The 22,497-nt window shown below is 41.0% G+C and overlaps 1 protein-coding gene across 3 annotated transcripts in view; it reads right to left on the bottom strand.

Moving 5' to 3' along the window:
- evlb (Enah/Vasp-like b) overlaps positions 1-22,497 on the bottom strand; it is a 60,338-nt gene that overhangs the window by 12,409 nt on the left and 25,432 nt on the right. For all 3 annotated transcript variants that reach the window (XM_074615716.1, XM_074615714.1, XM_074615715.1), the window contains exons 2-3: positions 6,316-6,484; positions 4,776-4,953 (exon numbers count right to left, since the gene is read on the bottom strand). In XM_074615716.1, the coding sequence (XP_074471817.1) occupies positions 4,776-4,953; positions 6,316-6,484 (347 nt within the window). The remainder of the gene's footprint in view (positions 1-4,775; positions 4,954-6,315; positions 6,485-22,497) is intronic.

Genomic DNA, 22,497 nt, shown 5'->3' with positions numbered 1-22,497 from the left:
GGACCGCTAAAAAGTGGCCGGGTTTAGAATGTAGCGCGATACGGACCCTCCCTTGTCACTAAAAGTTGCAGATTGATTGATGGATGGACGTCGTGATTGGTTGGTTGAAATTGGTTGGAACTAGCTCATGTAAGAACATGTCATATTTTGTTTTACAGGAAGAAAAGATGATTGAATTTTGATATAAGATTACAAAGAAATAGATTTTTTTTGGCATATATTGTTAAATAGGTGCACAATATGACTGGGGATGTGATCTAAAAGGGTTAAAAAGGCATTTATCATTTCATCTCGACTTTTTGTAGTTTGTGTTATCTATACACATGAAGGACAACAATGTGTTGTTTTTGGGTTCTGGAGTTTCTGCTGAACTGTGAGGACAAGAGACCGTCACTGCTCATTGTAATAGTTCGCCACATAACTTCACACAAAGCCACAAATTGTATTTTTTACACTTAGAGATAGAGCTAGGCTAGCTGCTTCCAGTCTTTGTGCTAAACCAATCCAAACTAACTGTCTCCTGGCTGCAGCTTCATACAGTATTTAACAGACAGACATAAGAGTGGCATTGAACTTTTCATCTGTTGCATTTGGAAAGGCATTTCTGCTGGTTAAATTACTTCAAATATTAACTGATTATCAAAATTGTCAATTAAAATTCCTGTGGATCAATTAACTGTTTCAGAAAAATATACATACAAATACATACAGTACAACACAAACTACAGGATTAAACACAGGCGTTGCTCTGACACAAGATATGCACAGTCGGGAAATGTTTTTACTCAACTAGTGTCTTTTATCACAGTTGAAATCACCTCCGTTACAGAGTGTGAATGTTGTCGTCTCTCAATAAGAATCAGAAACTCAACAACTGAGGAGTGACTTTTGCACACTTTATTTTGTAGTTTTTTTCATTTAAAACTATGTCTGTCCTCTAAGCCTTCTCAGAGGTTGATTTATATCATTTGTGGTGAGAAGAGTGACTTTGGCCTCTGCTATGAAACTATAAAAGCGGCTGATGGTAACAATGAGTCACACACTTGTAGGAATGGACATCACAATATTTAATATGCTATAAACACACACACTTGAGCAAACAATAGTCATGCAGAAGTTTAGACACAGACAGAGAGCTTTAGTACCTACATGACATGCTGAAGAAGAGGAACCGGCTGTAGCAGACACAGAGGCACTGACAGACCCAATCCCCGCTGACCATCTCTCGCCTTCAGCTGCCCTTCCACCTCCTCCATCACCTCCCTCTCTATACCTCCCTCTCTCTCCTCACCTGCCTGCCTATCTCCCCTCCTCCCCCTCCTCCTCCCCTCCCCCCAACCAGCCACAGTATCATCTGTCATCTTCTTGTAACCCACACCTCCAGGCAGCAGCAGCAGCGCAGCGAGCATCTCTGGTTAATGTTTCAAAAGGTCGGGTTTGTCTGTAGGCTGCACAGCCTAATGCCACTCACGCACATAGAAACATTACAGCGAGCTCATCTACAGGCATCTCTGCTACAGAATGAGCCTCGTACGTATGGATCATCCAACGAGCTATTGTATTAAAACGGATGTGTTTACTGCAGTTGGTGTTTGAGCTTGCAGCCGAGGTTCAAGCACTTTAGTGAAACACAGAATGGCTGCTAAAGATGCAATTTAAGAATATTTTCATTCTCAATATACTGCATCTGTAGATTTGAGGTTTTTGTCAATGACTTCTTCCAAGGTCAAGGATGAACTTTCAATTTAAATTTCTAAGATGACATGGAGTCTGTCTGTCTCCATGACAACCGGGCAAACTTCATCTGTGAGGAAGATTGTGTAATATGACTGAAAGCGCCGAAACCGATACTAAATGGACCTTGTGGTGACATCTTTGTCAAGTATAATGTTTCCGAGGTAAAATCAACTTTGAATCTCAATCTGTGAATGGTTTCCTTCTATTAGTCAATGAATCATTAGCTCTATTAAAGGTAAGCAATAATAGCATATACCCATCATAAATTTGCTAAAACACAAATACATGTCTTAAAATTAGCTACTTGACCTCATTAACAGCCAAAAATCTTCTAATATTCAATATGGAATGATGAGAAACAGAAAATATGGTATATTATATACATATATATAATATTTGGTATATTTACTTCATTAATAACTTACGCAATTATCAAACTGTGATCGTTGATCGAACGCTGGAGCACAGTTAACTCTTACTTCTGAACTTTTCACACTTACAGGTGACAGGAAGTGTCTTTCTGACCAACCCAGTATGAAAACAGACAAGGGAATGACCCCAAACACCGGTAGTTTGTTGTTGTTTGTCTAAAGTTTTTACTCAGTGCTCCGGTGTGAGAACAAAACCGAGGACAAAAGGTTAGGTTTTGACCTTCTTACCACTAGAGGGGGCAGGCACACCTGCTTTGAGTGGAAGGGGAAAATCACACCTAATCCTGATCTTTGCCTTACAAGGTGTGAACGTGTCTTATAAAATCACTTTGAGTACACAGATGTGCTGAAGTTAGATAACGTAGGAGAGAAAAAACAAAGGAAGCGACACACCAAAATACACGAATTAACTGCCTCTTTCTCTCTCTCACTCATACATACACAGACACACACATATGGCTATGAAAGCTGTGTTTTCTGCAGTGTGTGTATGATAGCATCGGTACTCCTGCACACACAGATTATATCTCTTTATGCAGCTGCTGTATCGTAGCGAGCTGGTATAGCACGAAGGCTATCAGTCTGTCGAGTGTGTGTGTATCCTCCTCTAGTGTATTTGTGCACTTGTGTTTGGCCGCTGTCACTCGAGCCTCTTTGTTCCCTGTCCCGTGTTATTAGGCAGATGAAAAGATCTGCTCTCTAGCACGGGACCCGGGGGAGGTCTTCTCAATGACTCATTCTAATTAAGAGGCTGGAGGGGACTGCAGGGGGAGACACACTGCTGCTGCTGCTGCTGCTGCTACAGTAATGACTGGCAAGCTGTGATACTCACTCTGTCTGTCAGTCTCTCATTCTATCACTTCCCAATTTATATTTGTCTGTCTTGCTTTTTCTTATTACACACACACACACACACACACACACACACACACATACACTCACACACAGAGCACATGCGGATAAGATTGGCTCTATTACATGTGTGTTAATCACCGCAAGAAGTCTTTAAATAGACTTTTTTTCCTCCACATTTTGACTCGTAGCAGGAAAAACACAGGTGGAACTAATAACGTTAACGATGCCTCGTTACTGACGTGTCCCAGAAAGCCGTAGCAGCGAGCCAGCATACATAATGTAACACAGCCATTATTAATGTTCTTCATTTCACCTGTGTTTTTTTTTTTTACAGTTACACGTCAAAATGTCTGCAGTGGAAAAAGTCTATAGCAGATTAAATAACGCAGATATTCTCGGTTCAGCATCTGCATTCAGTTATCATGTGCCGAGGATTGCCGTGTCATGACTTATTTTCCAAAGTGCCCAGTAGAGGGGACTAGGTGTCAAAATAAAGCTACTCTAGTTATAATATTGGAGACGTACTGCTTAGTTTAAGCCTGAAACCGGGACCGCTAGAAGACTTTTGCGGGGCATGTAAAGACTGACATCTCTCTAACCCTCCGACATTTATCATTCTTATTGGTTTGTGAAGTTCATTGTGATTCCAGCATATAGTTTATAGTTTATATTAAATCTAGCTAATCAGGTGACTATTTCTATACTACTATTACCCTTCTACTACTACTACTACTACTATCACAACTACACTACTGCTACTATCAGTACACTACTACTACTAGCCTACTGAAGATAAGTCAAAGATGCTCTATAACAAAGATGATGCATCACAAGCTCTGCCAGTGGTTTGAAATAGTATATACTTGTCTCCTAAGTGGGCACATAATCTGTGCTCATGTTCATTTCTCCCGTTGGAGTTAATAGACTCAAGACCTGCCACTAGTCTCCTAAAGGGACGGGGCAGTGGCGAAACCCACGTGATACCGAATCAGGAAACTGACTCTCAGTGCGCCGTCTCCTTTCTGAACTGTCTCTGGCTATTTGTATTTTGTTTTTGTATTGCCTTCTTTCACCTTAGTATTGTGTTGTGAGTGTGGTGATATTGTTTGTTGATATTGCTCTAATGCGTGCATTATACTCCCCCTGTAACATTGTAGCTCCGCCACTGACTGTGTTGGATTAACAAAGTTACTTTAATATGATTTTAAAACATCTATTTGGTGATTGTAAACTAAAAACTGATGCCCACCCACATGGCAGAGGGAGTTAGGAAACTGTTAGCTACAAGATGTGTGACACCAGCACCAGCAGTCTAAATCACAGTGAGTCCATCAATGGCTTCCTGCTGCACTCCTATTGAATTATTCATATGCACCATATTAATATTTGGCTAGATTTATGAACTGCTGCTGCATCAACAATACAAGTGTGTTCCATCTCTGGAGTAATATGACTAGTTGTGTTTTTTTACTGTTATAATACAGGCCTGTTCACCTGCCCCCAAAATGACCTTCATCAAGATGATAACAAGCATTTCATCTGCTGACATGAACTTTTCCACAGCTGTGTTCAATTCAATCTGCTTTTTGAATTGGTCATATGTGAGCACTAGAGTCTGATGATCTGCACAGGAAGCTGAGCATCAGGTAGGTAAGAAGTGTATGAGCTCTTATAAAATAAAGAAATCATCCATAATAGGCTCATTAAGCATTATTCCATGTGTTCATGCGATACACTGAGGGGGAAACGCACCTCCATCCTGAGCGCTGAGGACGTTGAGGGCAAAGAGCATGGCGTTGGAGAAGGTGGTGGCCTCCTCCTTGCTGGCAAAGTTGAGGCCATAGACCTGTCTGGCGTCCCGCCACTGGTGGAAGGTCGGGGTGGCCTGGTTGTACTTGAGGCCCTTCACTATGGAGTAGTTGATCACCACCTGTGAGGGGGAGGAGGAGGAAGAGGAGGAGTTCACAAAAGAAACACTGATTCTTCACAGTGGAGCATTTATCTTAAACACCCATCCTTCTTCTTTATACTGTACATCCACAGATGGCAGGCTGAGGAGATAAATACAGCAACACTATTCTCATAAATCTGTTGTGCTACTGGCAGAAAAAAAGACTTTTAAATGCCAGAGAATTGATTGCGTTGCTGTAAAAGATTTAATGATTTGTGTTTTGTCATCAGTTTCACTGTGAAGACAGAAAAACACACATTCAGAACAGCTTGTAATAGCTTTTGGATTTGTCACCTCTCACAAGTTTTATGCGGCTTACATCACGAGTTATAATTTAGAAACAAACACTGTTGTGGTCGTTGTTTTTTTTGCTAGTTACTCATTGACATCAGGTTAAAGGGTTCGCTTTTTTGTCATGCACGGTGGATGTGTGAACAACTTTTTGAAGCAACAGAGAAAATTAGATGAGAAAAACATGTTTCTACAATTAATTACATATATAATCAAGTATTTGTATTTTTTTTTTTAAAGTCAACTGTGACTAATAAGTACCTCTACTTGTCTGTGTGTTTATCTTTGTTTATATTATTATCTTTTTTGCTGGAATATAAAATTAAAAAAAAATGTGTTCAATTCTGTCTACCTGAAAAATCAAAATCAAATCACCTCTACAAAATTTAGCGGAATGCAAGGGTGAGATCTGCTTCCAAATATTAGCAGTCATATTTAGTCATATTGTAGCAGTCTGTGTAATGCATGTATAGCTGAGGCAGGCAATTTGAATCCAGTGCAGTAATGGCGGCTCCGCCACTACAAATAAAAAATACTACATATAGAGATACTGAATGAAATGCATTGAATGGCTATTGCAGAAAGATGCTGACCATAAATAGTATCTAAAATGGGATTTAATTACATGAAAATCATATGGTACTAATGAGACGCTGCCTTTGGACAGACGGACAGAGGGGAATAAGGTCTCAATCGTGTCACAACGGAGAAGGAATAGCGACACTAAAGACCTTTAATGAAACACTAGGGTTCATGCACACACACAGACTTTGTCCAACATGAAGTATAAGGCTTTTTTGGTTTTCACATGCACCTGTTTCTGTTTTAAACCAACACTATTTTCTCCTGTTAAACATCAGTGACAGCAAATATTTTGTCTTCACTTCAAAAGAAAACTCACAATCACAATCCAACACAGCCTGAATGTTCTCTATGCTGCAATCCTCCCACAGCATGGTGAAACCTCTCTCTCTGGTGACTAAATGGCTGAAATAAACTCCATATCTGCACTAATCTCACGGCAGCATGTCATCATCTCCGGTTTGTTACCTGCTGGTCCTGCAGTTTGACGCCCACCACTCTGAAGGTGTTGTTGGCAGTGTTGTGGTAGATGTTGATGCGGCTGAATCCCTGCTGTCCAGGCTTGATGGGCACCCACTTCTTACTGGTGTCATCGTAGACCATGACGGAGGCTCGCGCCTGGCAGATACTCTGCTCACTGGGAGGGTAAGAGAAGGACAGAGATGAGAGAGAGAGTTACTTATGGGCAGAATTCATCAGTTCAACGGTGAATCAATGTTCATTCGAGAAACAATTTAAGGTAAAATCCATCTATTCTTATGCTTTTTGATAAAATGTTCACCATATTCTACAAGTTACTGACTTCTATTTCATCAACCTGCCGCTGCCAAGTGCATTTAGCTGTGTGTTGTGCAGCTGTGTATTGTACATGTATGTGGAGACAGCATCAGAGACACGACTTTTGGTTGCACTTATAAGGTTACTGTTTGTTAAGAAATATAATTATGTTATTCCTTCTATGATGGATTTCACATTCTGTGATTTTTTTATGTCAGTGCAAAATGATGTGTAATGTTTCAGCACATCCTATGTTTATTTTAGAAGTTTTAAGTGTTAAGGGGTCGCAAATCAAAAAGATAGGGAACCACTAGTTTGGTTGCTTCGAAAGCTTTGACCGTTGCCATGGTAATCGACATCCAAATCAGAATTCAAATGCATCGGTTTTATTTATTTATTTATATGCATTACCCTAAAAAATCCCAAATAGCACCTGAAATAAGGAATAGTATTCCCACATTATTATTCCACTGATTTGTAGCTTGTAGCGGAGTTATTCTTAGACGGTAGCGCTGTTTGCTTAATTTGGCAAGTTTTATATATGAAATATAAAGTACACCAGTCAATGAAATAGCCCAAGAAATACAAGATTGATCACCATCTTTAAAAGTGTTTTTAGTGCCAAACCTTCCTTTAACCGTTTTGACTGACTGCTGTGTATTTGTCTGAGGATGTAAGTGAGATCATTACAGTGAACAACTCAGTCTCCTAATCCTGTGTTACACTAACAGTCTAATCCAAATGTAATCAAGCGCTTGTCCAGCATCTGTTGATGTTCTTAATGAGAGGCAATCGTAGTGTGTGTATGTTAGTGTGTGTGTGTGTGTGTGTGTGTGTGTGTGTGTATGTGGCCGCCAGTGTTGGGTCTGCTTGCTCTTCCATCTGACCGTGTTTATCACAGCCCACTGAGGCTCCTGCTCTCTCTCTCCACTTTCCCTCACTGTAACACACACACACACACACACACACACACACACACACACACACACACACACACACTAGTATAGGCTACTGTACTGAACAGCGTTTCATGACCTTCTCCATGTGTTTTTTTTTTACAATGCATGCCAGACAAAACGCATGTGCTGAATCGCTACAGAGTGAAGATGAAAAGAGAGGATCAAGGTGGAAGTATGGGAAGAAGAACGAGGAGGAAAAACACGGGAGGAACAGAGAAACAATTTTGACTTGCAAATGAGCTTAACAAGAAGAGTCCCATCTGTGTCTTTGCCTCTTTGCCAAGCTAAAATTAGTGGATCGACCCCTGAGGCCAAGTGAAAGAGCTGCGTCAGAGAAGAGAAGGAGAGAAAAAAAGAGAGAGGGGGGAAAAGTCTTGGCTTGTAGAGTAGATAGTGTGTGGATGCGGCATAAAGTACAGTGAGAGACAGCAGTACATCATACACGATTAACGATAAGGATGATGTTTAAAAGATATTATAGAAGGAATCGTTGGACATTTGGAGATGCTTACTTGCCATCATGCCAAGAGACTGATACCACTCTCGTGTCTGTACGTTAAGCACAGAGCTGAGCCTTGACACAGTTAGTTTAGCATAAAGACTGAAAGCAGGATGAAACAGCTAGCCTGGCTCTGTCTAATGTTAAAAGATACACATGCCAGTACTTCTAATGGGTAAACTGTTGTTTTTATCAAGAAGTTCCAGCACACAAAAACCCTCTATACACACAAATTGTTGTTTCGGCTGTCTGTACATTGCATTTAGTGCTAATCAGGAAACGTTAGCATGCTATCGCGCTAAACTAATGGTGAACATGGTTAAAGGTGCTTTATACAATATCCAGAGCATTAGTATAGCAGCTAACCACTATTTTCTAAAGATATAGGAGTAATGTCTACCTGAGCAGAAAATGAAGACTCACTTCAAGAAGAAAGTATTCATTTGCAAGCTTTAAAGGTGCTGTTAGGCATATTTTTGAATATCAAAATCTGATCTGAAATCTGCAAAAAACTTGCAAAAACTCTCGCAGAACTCGCTGCCCGACAACCTTTCACTAACCGTTGCTATTCAAGATAAATGCCGAACCTTAACATCTCGCGAGAGTTTCCCAACTTGCTGGTTACCTTCTAGACACGACCCCAAAACGTGTAACTATTCTTCTAAGAGCACTTTGAATTTTGTCATCCCACTGTGGGAAAAATGACTCCACAATGCCTAAAGCATCCCTCGCTGAAACCTATAGGATAAGGAGTGCTCGCTGCAAGCTACTGTACGTGCTTGACTTGTGCACGCATAGCGTCAAATAGCACTTTATACTGAAGATAAGTATTCATGAAAAGAAAGCACCAGGCTAACATTAGGATAAAGAAAATAATAGTAGCCGTCCTTCGCTTTCACTTCAAAGCACAGTGAAAGGAGAGCAGTAGGAAGCAGCTGAAACTTGTAGGACCAGAGTCTATTCAAATAACACAACCAAAGAAAAAAGAGCTCCCTACAATACCCTGCTGCATGCGTTTTTAAGCTGGAGTTATAAATAACTTCTCCCAGGTCGAGTCTTACTCTCCACACACACTGCATTAGCGGTTTCGATGTGCACACACTTGAAATCAGCCCGAGCACCAGCAGGGCAACGATGTGTTTAATTTATTTTCTTTAACTTGTCGACTCGGTTAATTTTTAAAAAGGAGTTCTTGGCAACCAGCTGAAAATGGCATCGGAGGCCCAGAAGCATGAATAAATGAGGTTCTTGTGCTAAAAGAGACTCGAGCAGGAAAAAATGGAGGAGACAGGGAGAGAGAGGAGCTGTGAAGGAGCTGAGGCAACAAGAAAACAAGTTTTTCTGACTGACAATTATGGGACACACACACACACACACACACAAACACTCGTACATGCGCATGCACACAAATGCAGGAACGTAGTCTAGATCTCTATGCCACACCCGTTGAAAAATTAACAATTGCTGCGCAGGACATGAATAAATCAGACGGTTTGGAATGTACCTTGACAGCACACACACACACACACACACACACTTTAAATGCCATCCTCCTCGGCCTGTTCGTACCGACGCTACAGCAAATTCGAGCTGACAGGGACAGACAGAGAAATCTCAGAGAGCTGCTCAGGAATCGAGTCACAGAAATGGTCCAATCACAGAGCAGGAAGTAAAAATAAAAAGGTGCTAACTCACTTCACTCACTTATAAAGAGTGACGATATAAAGCATGTTGATGCACATTTTGGCTAGGCTCTTAGTACGGCCGTGAATCGGCAAGAATCCGGCGATACAATACATATCTAATATAGTAGTAACGATTCAATAGATTGTGATATACTGTAAGCAAGGGGATATATTGCAATTTTTTTTTAAATTGAATTATAGGAAAACTGTCATAGTATAAAGAACACACCAGAAATACACCGTTATAGAATTGGTTCTAGTTTCATATGATACCAGTAGAAGTTTAAGAGGTTAATAAAAAATCAAGTGTTTTGGAGAATCTATACAGTATAATCTATACAGTATAATATCACCACAACACCACAACATAATATCACGATACTCATGTGTATCCATTTTTTCTTACACCCCTAGCTCTTATATTCAAAAGAATGAAAGTGTTACATTTCGATCCAGCTATAATATCTAATTTCATCCTTTAATGACTTTAAGCGTCGCAACATAACCATGACAGTGCAGACAGAGACAATTGAATGCAACACAAACACTAAGAGAGAAATGCATGCTGGGTACAGTATTGTGTAAATTATGGCTGCAACACATGCACTAAAAAACACTTTCCACAAGCATCCCAGAGTGCCCGGTTTGATTTGTAGCTTAAATGACTTTAGCACAAAGTCAGATTGCACTATTATTATTAATATGTTTTTGCATTGGCTTCTCAGCACCAAACCTGTTAAGTTAATAGGTCAGTGTGTCTGTCTAAGGTCACATTAATGAGGGTCTGTAATGATAAACACATGAATTATTCATCCACACTGCTGCATGTTTGCAGGGTTGAAAAGAATAATTATTGCTCAAATGCACCCCTTTTTCTTTTTCATCTCCCGCTTTCAAACTTGTGCACACACATACAGACACAAACGCACACATGCTGTACGCACACAGCAGCCCCATTAAGTTGTTCTCCTTTGAGTCTCAGGTCATTGCGGGGTTAATGGGATGCCTGTTTCGCCCAAACTCCTTCCGCCACTGTTGTTTTTTTCTCATTTCTCCTCTCTCTCACACACAAAACAGAAACATATTTTCACATCTCCCTAAAGTAGAGATGCACTGATGGGATACCTGGGCTTTGGGTATCGGCTGATACCGAGTACCGATCCGATACAAGTCTTCGTTAGGAAAGCAATGTTTAAGTCAAGCCTGATGATGCCTTACACATAAAAGAATGATCCCAGTCACTTCCACACAGTGAGGCATACAGCCTATTAATTAAACCCTGGTATCGGATCGGTACTCGGTATCAGCTGATATCTGTATCGCAATCAGGACTGAAAAAGTCGGATTGGTTCCTTCATCGCTGATGAGGATATGATAGTCTGCTCACACCTGGACCAGTCACGCCGTCGGTTCAGCAGCTTCAAATCGTCAAAGTGTTTCGTTCCCCCTCTCTATTTCTGGTGCCACACTTCCTGTGTGCCTCATGCACTAAATTTACTCTGCTTTAGCGTCACTCCTCTGATCCAAGATGAACAGCACAACCATGAGCTGTCAGAGGAGAGGGACACGCTCGTGACTCACAGAGGAAACCCAGGTAGAATGAAACACATGCAGAGGAGAGAGAAATACGACAGGATATATTATACACATATAAAAAACCCTGAAGCATGAAACATGATTAGCACTTTGATCCTCTCTTCTGCCGATAAATTGCCAAAGAAGGAGGAGGAATTTAAATTTAGCACAATTACTGCTTGGTAATGGAATTTTCCAGGTGGAAATTTGACCATTTACACATAATTTATTGCTGTTGTGTAAATTGGTTTCCCACGTGGGAGAAATAAAGTAGAATTTCATTGAAACTGAGTGAATGTTTGACTTTCTGAACGGTTTTCATTCATTTTCCCCAGAGGGCGAGTCAGTTAGCAAGGAACTAAACTCTTAATATCAGCAGCTCTGAGTCAGTTATGAGCCTTAACTGTAACATTATGCATAAAAGTGTGTTATTGTCACTCCGTTCTGTCATTAACATTTGTGCTACTGTCTCTACTGTGTGTGCGTATAGCTATGAGTGCTAGCACGCGTCAGTCCTGTTACACTAATCGGTGCTGTCAGAGGGCCTTGCACGCGACTCAGTCTCCGTCCACGCAGCAGCTCTTACACCACCCTGCAGACATCACAACATCAAAGCTATATTGTGCTGCTCCACTTTCTGGGGCCTCTGCGCTCAAGGCAGCGGTGCGCTAACAACAAAAGAGGATGTGCCCGAAATAGAAGCGCAGACACACACACACGTCGCTGCATGCACATTTTGTGTACACACTCACTCACAGTACAGATTGATATCGTTCATTTAGGTGAATGAAGACTGCAAAGGTAATCAAAAGCATAGGTGGTGACAAAAAGTCAAACCACGACTCGAAGCGATTTAGTTTGAAAAAAGTTGACCGATGGATGTCAGCAAGAAGGAAATGATTTTCTGCGAGGCATCATGATCAATCTCCTCATATTCAGCCATTTAGACTGTTGTCAGGCTATAAAATAGGCGTTATCGGTCGCTATAAGCACCATAGATGTGGGTCAGTAGGGGCCTACTACACCCACCCGTAGGTTTTATCATCTATTCACATGGTAGATCAGTGAAAGAATGTATAAAAGAGCACGACAGCGACCTCTAGCGACCGTAGTAATTATGACAAGAGCAGAAGTGGAAGTCAGGCGCTGTAGTATGGACAGCATAAGACTCCGTATTGGGTGGAGGTCAGGGTGATCGCAACCCGTATGAAACCAACAAGGTGTAGTTGTCTTTGTATTCACAGGTGTTACGATTCACTTTCACAAGTGGTTTTTTTTTTGCCTAAAGAAGCCTTTTTGTTTGTGTTCAAAACGTTTCATTCAGTTTTACAACGTGTTGCTTTTAAGTTTCACTTTCACTTGTACAATGTAGGCATAGTAGGCCCCTAATGACCCCATCTACTGTATGGTGCTTATAGTAACCGATAACGCCTGATAACAGTCGAATCGGGTGCCATATTTTTCATTTATTTATATTTATCAGTTGCAGACGGTCTGAATCTAGTTTTACCTGCATGCCTGCAAGTTTCTCCAAATCTGATTAAATCCGTTTCTGCAGCAAGTTAACTGTGACCTTTTGCCAACAGTCAGTGTGGAGAGCAAAGGTCGTGGTGTTGAGCATTTTGGCTGGAAAGCAGATCTGTTGACACAGTGAAACCACAGAGACCAGCAGTGTGAGGCTGATACTGTAATGTTTGGGCTTTTCTCTCTTGGCAGTGATGACAATGCAGATGAAGCTTTTTACTATCCATGCAAGTGGAAAACTGTCAGTGCTAAGACAAAAATAGACAAAGCAAAAAAACTACTCTAGCACTATATACTATACACTCTATATATTTGTACTCTTTCCTACTTTGTATAGCAACTGCTGCACAACAGATCTCCCTTGGGATATTTTATCTTAAGAAACATCAGAGACAATCAAAGATAAACGTTTTTTGGGAATAAAAGACGTGAAAAAAGCACTTCCAAGAGAAGCTATAGAAAGTAATTTCACAAAGAAAGGATGTGAAAATCGCCTACAATTTCACGTTATTTTTTAAAATGTATCACCGAGTTTCTGCACCAAGATGAAATGTTACAACATCAATACACGCTCACTCTTCACACAAAAGAGTGCCGTCAACAAACCAATCTTTATACAGACAAAATGAGCACAAAGGAAACTAGAGGCTAAAGAGACAAAAAAGTAGCCGGTATTCTTACTAGTGATGCTGTTTAGTTTTGAACGATACATTTCTGAGTGTATTTTGTGGTTTTAAGCTAAAAATGTTCAGATCAATTAACTTAAAAGATCATCATCAGGCTACAGACAACTGTTAAGCACTGTTTACTGTTGATGAAGTGACCTCTGACATCATGAGTCATGATTTAAGGACCAAACAAAGCTTAAATCAGAAAGTGACTAAATACTAAGGGCATAAAAAGATGGAAGTAGTGCATAATAACAAAGCTGGTGCCCAAACACAACATAGTGTTAGACAGAATTCTATCTCTTATCAACTCTCCGGTCTGTCTCTGCAGGTTTACGGAGATAAATATACAATCATGCAAACAAACTGCCTGACAATATTGTCCCTGAATGGAAACCTGCCAATGGGCAGCAGAGGCCGTCATTAGGAGATCAAAATGTCCTGAACTGATTCGATGGATTAGCTGATCCAGTGTTGCTGCTGAAGCCAAAACAAGAGGTTAATACATAGTAAACCTCCCCCTGATGACGCACCACCAACGAGTGCAACACAGAGCTGCAGCCCACTTGCCCTGAAATGACAGGGTATCAGGAAATTATAATTATATCATAATAAAAGCCAGCATTGCATTGTAAAATGGTGAAAACAGAGAGAAAGGAGGATGCAAGACTACAGATTTGAAATGTGGATAATGCATGCCACTACTTAATATACAGTCGGTTTAAATGTAGTGAAATGGTGCATATGCATAATTGACTGTGCTCAGTCATGAGTGAAGATGACTATCAAATATCATTTTGCAAGTCAAACAGAAAGAGAAATCCCTGCTCTTGTTCTGGAATAAAAACATGTCTGATTTCTAAGGTGAGAGTTACACCCAAGGTGTCTAAACTGACACACACATTTTATATTTGCAAACCAAATATTGCATTCTCCTGCGTGATTTGTTGCTTCTCGTGCAAAAACAACAGTCCCATTCTTTTAGTCTCAATACGATCATTACACGCTACAGCAGTGACCTTGAAACTATAGCCGAGCAGCTCCATTATATTTCCAGACTATAAGCTCCCACATTCCTGGCTCATATCACTGTCTGCTGTTCTGGTGGCTCAGCAGTCTATGAGCATTTGCATTTATCACATGTTAAGTTCATATGAGTACATTAAGTCCCTACAGGTGAATAACAAGACAGAAAATCTATTTAGGGTGTCACAGTTTTCAGCCCAGTGGTTTAAAAATCGTTATTTTACTGTTGCTGATTGACTATCCTTTATATCACTGTAAACCTTGAAGTAGTAAAGACTTTTTTTGGGTTCAGTAGCAATGAAAGAGGAGGAGAGAGAATCATAAAAAGCGTCTTTGTGTCCTGCAGCCAGCTGCTTGGAGAGAACGGCCAAATCCCGAGAGTTAGCTGGCAGAACAATCGTCACCGCAAATTGTTTGTCTTTTTGTCTAACTCCTCTACAAAATGCTCTCTGTTTTCCTCGACAGGAGGAAAATGATGGAGAATCCACTGCCTGCAAACCGGCCAAAAAAGGGTGCACAATGAAACTTGTATATGCATACGAGTATGTGTGTGTGTGTGTGTGTGTGCATCATCTGCATGAAACATCAAAGCTGCATAAAGCAGAAAGAAGAACAGCTGACAGCTTAAACATTTATAAGCGTTCCAGCGCAAAGCTACATTAGCAATGAGACTGAGCCCGAGCTAAACCTCAGCTTTCATAGAAAATGGGATAAATTGCGCTAAACCGACATTGCGATCCAACCACAGGGGCCAGTTGGCATAATGAGGAGCCACTTTGGTTAAATGATATTAATTTTTGCTCCCATCTGAGTCTATACCAACAAACATTCATCTGCTGTCAAGTAACCCTGACTTCAGTGAAGATGCTCGAGCTCTGACATAGAGAGTTTGTCCCAGTTGCTGCTGCTGCTGCACTTTCTGTGAAACTGGAGCCTGCTGTGTTGGATGTCAGCCATGTTTGCGCTGCAAAAATGTTCAGGCAGCTTTTTCTCCTGAAACTTTGTGAAGTGATCAAGAAGTTTTGATATGCAAATGTATTCTCTGCTCATGAAAAATTCCGCAACAAGGACATGTGGAGGGGACTTCACTAGAAGCAGGCAGCAGTAGCTTACTAAACGGACCAGTTTTAAAAAAGTATAGCCTAGATTAAAGCAGCAGTGGGTTCAAATGAAGCAAATAGGATTAAAAGAAGTTATTTTTATAAAACGGTCACTATATCCTGATAGTAGTGCATTAGACAGGTAATCTGAAAAAGATCATGTGCCTCTGTGTCCTCCGGTGCTCCTAACGGCATCTGCAAGATTTCACAGACCGGAGGAAAACAACCAATCAGAGCCGAGCCGGAGTCTTGTCGTCTCTGAGCAGCTGTCAATCACTCACAAACTACGGTCAAACGGTCAAACTAGGCAGCGCTGATCAAATATGGATCAATATTCTGTTACTGTAATGACTATTTCTCGCCTCAAATGTTTTCAGAAACATCTTGTAGTGTACTGTTTAGCTGTAAAATGAGAACCAGCCAGAGCATAGCCAATAGGAACACTCAAAAGGAGTGCTCTCTCTGAAATTATCTGTGATTGGCCAAGATTTTTTAAAGCCTGAAAACAGAGCCACGAGGAGGTGCAGAAGTCTAGTTTTCTCTAAGAGCACTTGAATTACAATATGCTGAAAGGTTATTATGGAATTTTTCGCCCAATGATGACAAAAACATTCTTCCCACTGACACTTTAAATTCAGAAAATAAGCTTTTTCCTAAAATGTTAAACTCTTTATTGAATGAAATGATGTACATTACCCAAAACAAAATGTCAGGTTGTCTAACTGATACAGAAGGCTACAAGAAAATAGAAAAAAGCCAGAGCTAATGGGCATTTGCATGGCGCAGGAATGTGGTAGTGCTTAGAAGGGAACCAACATACTGGGAAACTCTAGATTGTTAAGGTTAGGCATTGACCTCGAATAGTTAAGGTTAGGATAGGTCTTCGTGCAGCGAGTCTTGCGAGAGTTTTTGCAAGTTTTGCAGATCTCAGATCAGATTGTGCAATTTGCAGGCTCCCTTCTAGACACAACCCAGAAATGTGGAGTTAACATGGAGTTAGTCTAAACTAGTAGGAATATTTACTGAGGTTAACTGAGCTCTGCAGGACATATCTGCCCTTGGAAGCTGAAAAATGCTCGTAAAATCAAAGATAAAAAAGCTATATGCTATGCTAACAATAATTACAAGTTGTAATTTAAATAATTGACATTGATATACTGACATATGACTAATTGAGTCCAATATTAATAGGCCTACATACATTAATTCAACTAAAGTACATCTCCTGTGGGCCGCTGAAGGTGATTTGTGGCCTCTTGAGCAGAGATTTTCTTGCATTGTGGTTGAAGAAGATGCAGAATACGAGTTCTTATTTAGAAAAACTACCGTCTGTAACAGTAGAACATTTCTCTACACTACTTTGCTTATGTGATGATATATTAACACTTTAGTGGCACAAATTCAGTGTAAAAATCTGACTCATGTTAAAAAATGCCCTCCAGCCTACACTATATTTTATATTTAGCTATACATTCAAAATTGTCTACTAAAGAAATCTACATTATACAGCCCGTCTGTCTTCAACAGTATCTGTGAGTGAAATTATAGTTTGACTCTTTACATTTTTTAAAGAATACCCACATTTATTCCTATAAGGGGGAAGCAAATGAATGCGGACGGCAACGGGCTACAGTGTCTGTGTGTGAATGCTTCTGTCCCGTGGTATAAATCACTGCATGTTTATGTGTGGAAGCATGTTTATTCATAAATCTGTGAAAAATGGTCTTGAAGAAAGTAAACTGTCAGGCTGGTTTGCAGGCCAGTTACATAAGCAGCTTGCTTGCTTGCGTATTTGAGGTTTTGGTGGTGAAGGGGGTGGGGGGAGTGGAAAAAAGTGAAGCAGGGAGAGTAAAAAGAGACAGAAGACTCGGAGGAGAGAAAAATGGGCCTGCGCTGACAACAGACTTTCAAACAGCCTGCCGGCTCTAATACAAACAGTTATAAAACAAACCACATTGCTCAACCAGCAAAGGAAACGTCTAAAAATAACTGGCCTTGGCTGAATTAGGTTACAAGTTTTATAAATGTGGAACTCTTGCTTGTGTAAATGTTATAGTTGAGGACCGACATTCTTCTTGTGACCTGACCTGAAGATGGTCATCAGTCTTCCACACGGACTATAAAGCAATGGTTCATGGGAAAGCTGTAGTGTGACTCAGTAATAGTTATTATTGTTGGATATGACACTGCATATATTAGTACCAAAATAGAACAGCGTTTTTTAAGCTTCATCTCTATGGACCCATGAGTTTTAAATCATCTCTCTCTGGCCCAATTTCTGCAGGCTACTGTGCAAGACAATCTAACTGTGCACTGTTTTAGACCACTGACACAGTTACAAGGACATTTCCTTTCAACATATTATTAACCTTGCACGGCAGCTGTTATTCTCTCGATGTCACGAGATCACGTGAGAATTGCGGGATCACGACTTCCGGTTTGGCGAATGGCGGAGTAGGCAGCAAGTCGGAAGGGCTCTGTCATCATTCGACATTTATTGGACATTTGTTATCTAATTCGCCCGTCTATAGCTCGGGTGACCCACATCTAAGACTGTCCTCTGATCTGGTGCCCACTGTTTTGATTAAACATGGGAAAACCGAAAGGTAAAAAAGGCGAAAATGGGGGCGACGGCAGAGAAGATGGCGGCTTAGCATCTGATCTGCTAGCTAGCAAGGACTCCGCGCACGGTGACAGTGGCAATAACCCGGCTGTATCTCTGGCTGATATACAGAAACTGCTGGCCGGCATGGAGGAGCGAATTATTACAAACCTAGCAGCGCAAATTTCATCCAACCACGCTGCTATCGCCAGACACGATCAGACAATTCAGGCCATTGAAACGTCTATGAACGACTACCAGGGGAGAATAACTACGCTAGAATCGATCACCAGCAGCCTTGTGAAGGAGAATGAGCAACTGAAGCTTAAAGTCGACGACCTCGAGAACAGATCCAGGAGGTGCAACATCCGTATTACAGGCATACCTGAGAGAGCTGAGGGCACCCAACCTACCTCTTTTATTGAATCCTGTCTGGGAGAAATATTTGGTGCCGACGCTTTCCCCCGTCCAATAACCGTGGACAGGGCGCACAGGGTGGCCATCCAGAGGAGACGAGATGGAGCCCCTCGCCCCTTCATAGCCTGTATTCACCACTTCCAGATGAAGCAGCGGATAATGCAACTTGCACGAGAGAAAGGCCCGCTTTCCTACAGGGGCTCCGAGGTCCACATTTACGCGGACTACAGCTCTGAAGTAGCCAGACGGAGAGCTGCCTTCACTCCGGTCAAGGCCCAGCTGAGAAAAGCGGGGTGCCATTTCAGCCTACTCTTCCCTGCCAAGCTCCGGGTGACCGTGGATGGAACCAGGCTCGAGTTCAATACCCCGGCGGAGGCGGCTGTATTCCTGGAGAACAGACACTCTACTACGGCATAAGACGCGAACCGCAACTGCGAAGAAACACCCCGGGGACATCACTTTTTCTTTTTCCTCCTTCATTTCTTTTTTTTTTTTTTTAAACCTGGGTTATAGACTGGCAGCCGGTGAGTGATCCAAATTGCTGAATAACTAAGTTGATCAGCACTTGAAACTAAAAGACGCTTTCCTTACGTTGTTATTAATCTCTTAATACATAAGTTACTCAGGAAACAAAGACGTAATAGAGTTAACATTATGAACCATTTATCGCGGAGTGTGTTTATATATTTGTTCCAGCTCCCGCTGACCGTTTTGATATCAACATATGCTGAATAATGTTACCTATCGGTTTTTCCTTTTGTTAAACGCTCTATAGATGAACACGGTCTGACTAGTCAAGTGTTGTGTGTGTACCGTGAGTATTTAGGGCATAATACTTTTCATTGACTATGTTTTTACATTGATAAAAGTTTGTTAAGGGATAGGGTATCCCTGTGCTGTCAACGTCGGCATAACTGGCGCTGATCTTGCCCGCCTCAGCCCGTTACCGCTCTCCTTTCTCTCTCTCCCTCCCTCTCACGAGGCATGCACATGTATTTGTTTACATACTTTTTCTCCTTTTATTATCTCGCTGACACACAGAGCTGTTGATTGCTCATATGGAGTTTGGTTGAGGATAGTTGTCACTGTATTATTGTTTAGACACTTAGAAAGTAGTGGTATTCCGAGTTTAGACTCATTGTTATTGTTTTTCTGTTTCATTTGATCAATATCTCACAATGACAGAGTTTGAAGTGCAGGGTAGAACCAAGCACAAAGTGAATGACTTTAAAAGGGAAAGGGTTTACGGGTCCAGTAGGTAAGATTATACCTTTATTTATCTGTTTTATTATTATTATTTTTTCTCTCTCTTTCTCCTTTTTTTTTTTTTCTCTCTTTCTCTCCTCCCCCACTATTGCTCTCTGCTGTTACTGCTGTACATATCAAACAGGACATCACCTTTTGGCTATCACATTTGAATATCCTTAGACTGTTATGGTAGGTCAACCTAATAAGGTGATTGATAACTCCACCAAGTTTATATCATGGAATGTAAAAGGGGTCAATAATCCAGTTAAGAGACTAAGAGTTATGTCTCACTTGCAACAACTGAAGGTAGACGTGGCATTCTTACAAGAAACTCACCTTCCTAATGACAGTGTGGCTTATCTTAAACGAAATTGGGTTGGTCAGGTGTTCCATTCTAGATTTAATGCAAAAGCCAGAGGGACGGCTATATTAATAAATAAAAACATTTCTTTCCACTCTAAAGAGATCATTAGTGATCCTAATGGACGTTACATTATTGTTGTCGGACAGCTCTTTGCCAATCCTGTGATTTTAGTGAACTTATATGCTCCTAACTGTGATGACAGTGATTTCTTTGAGAAACTATTTTTGACAATACCTAATCTTGACAAGGGGTTTCTCATAGTGGGAGGTGATTTCAATCTTGTGCTAGATGTCACCTTGGATAGGTCATCGAGCTCTCCCCAGAATCTCTCCAGGTCAGCTGGAGTTATACATGATTTCATGAGCAAAGGCGGTCTTTCAGACATTTGGAGGTTTAGGTCCCCCCACACCAGAGCCTATTCATTTTTCTCAAACGTGCATCGCACCTATACCCGTATAGACTATTTCCTACTCGATAATAGACTGTTGCCTAAGGTTAAGACGTGTTCATACACCAGTATTGTTATCTCTGATCATAGTGCCATCTTATTCGATTTGGAACTTAAACAGAATTTGGAGACTCAATCCTATTTTACTATCAGACGACAAGTTTGTTCAGTTCATTTCAACCCAAATACAATTTTTCTTAGAAACAAATGCCTCTCCAGAAATATCGCAAGCCACATTATGGGAGACTCTTAAAGTGTACCTCCGAGGACAAATTATTGGTTACTCCTCCGCAGTCAAGAGGGAAAAACAATCCAAATTATATGATATTTCTCAACGAATCCTAGATATTGACTCAAAATATGCCCAATCCCCGACACCTGATCTCTATAAAGAACGTTTAGGACTACAAACTGAATTTAATCTTTTATCCACTGATGAGGCAGTACGCCTCCTCTTGAAATCCAGACATAAGGTCTATGAATTTGGAGATAAAGCGAGTAGATTATTGGCAATGCAAGCTCGTCAAGCAGCTACTGCTCGTTCAATCACACAGATCCAGTCACACACAGGAGATATGTTAATAGATCATGACGACATAGATACAACTTTTTTACAATTTTATTCTAACCTCTATACGTCGGAATGTAGTGATGATCCTGGTCTCACACACACCTTCTTTGAAAACTTGACTATTCCCACTGTGTCAGAAGAACACAATGCCAATCTTTGTGCGGACATTTCGATCTCTGAAATCATCATTGCCATTAAGTCTATGCAAAATAACAAGTCGCCTGGCCCTGATGGCTTTACAACTGAATTTTATAAAAAGTTTTCACTTCAATTGGCACCATTCCTTCAAGCGATGTATAAAGAGGCACTCTCCACAGGAATTCTTCCTTTGACCTTGAGACAGGCCTCCATCTCTCTTCTAGCAAAGAAAGATAAAGATCCAGTGCTATGCACATCGTATCGCCCTATTTCTTTACTAAATGTAGATTTTAAAGTGTTATCCAAGGTCTTAGCTAAGCGTCTGGAGTGTGTTGTTCCAGATATTGTTTCGCCTGACCAGACAGGCTTCATCCAGGGCCGGCATTCTTATTCAAATTTAAGAAAACTACTCAATGTTGTCCACTCGGCCCGGCCTAAGTGTCCTGAGGCAGTGATTTCGCTCGATGCTGAGAAGGCCTTTGACCGGGTCGAGTGGAAATACCTTTTCTTTGCTCTCCACAAATTTGGCTTTAAAGACGAATTCATTGCCTGGATCAAATTGCTGTATTCCTCTCCCCTTGCGGCTGTTATCTCTAATAATACTCTGTCGAGTTACTTCTCCCTTGGAAGGGGGACAAGACAGGGGTGTCCCCTCTCCCCTCTCTTGTTTGCATTGGCCATTGAGCCCCTAGCAACAGCACTGCGACATTGTCAGGACTTTAAGGGCATATATACACCAGACTGGGTCCAGGTGGAGTTCTCATCATGCCAACACCACTTGGGCTCGGTGGTCAGTGCAGCCTTGCCCCTTCTTTGCAACAATCTGAGTTCAAACATAATAGTTAATCACTCTATACGAATATGGGCTCAGTTTAGAAGGCATTTTGGTCTGCAGGGGACCTCTATCCTCTCCCCCATTAAGTCTAATCACATGTTCATTCCTTCCTGTACAGACTCTGCATTTACCTTATGGTTTGATAAAGGTATTAGGTCAATCAATAATCTATATGTGGAGGGTACCTTTGCATCTTTCTTTCAGTTATCCCAAA

This window comes from Sebastes fasciatus, chromosome 18, assembly GCF_043250625.1.
Source record: "Sebastes fasciatus isolate fSebFas1 chromosome 18, fSebFas1.pri, whole genome shotgun sequence".
In the NCBI taxonomy this organism is placed as follows: Eukaryota; Metazoa; Chordata; class Actinopteri; order Perciformes; family Sebastidae; genus Sebastes; species Sebastes fasciatus.
This window is presented reverse-complemented; position numbering and strand designations above follow the sequence as displayed.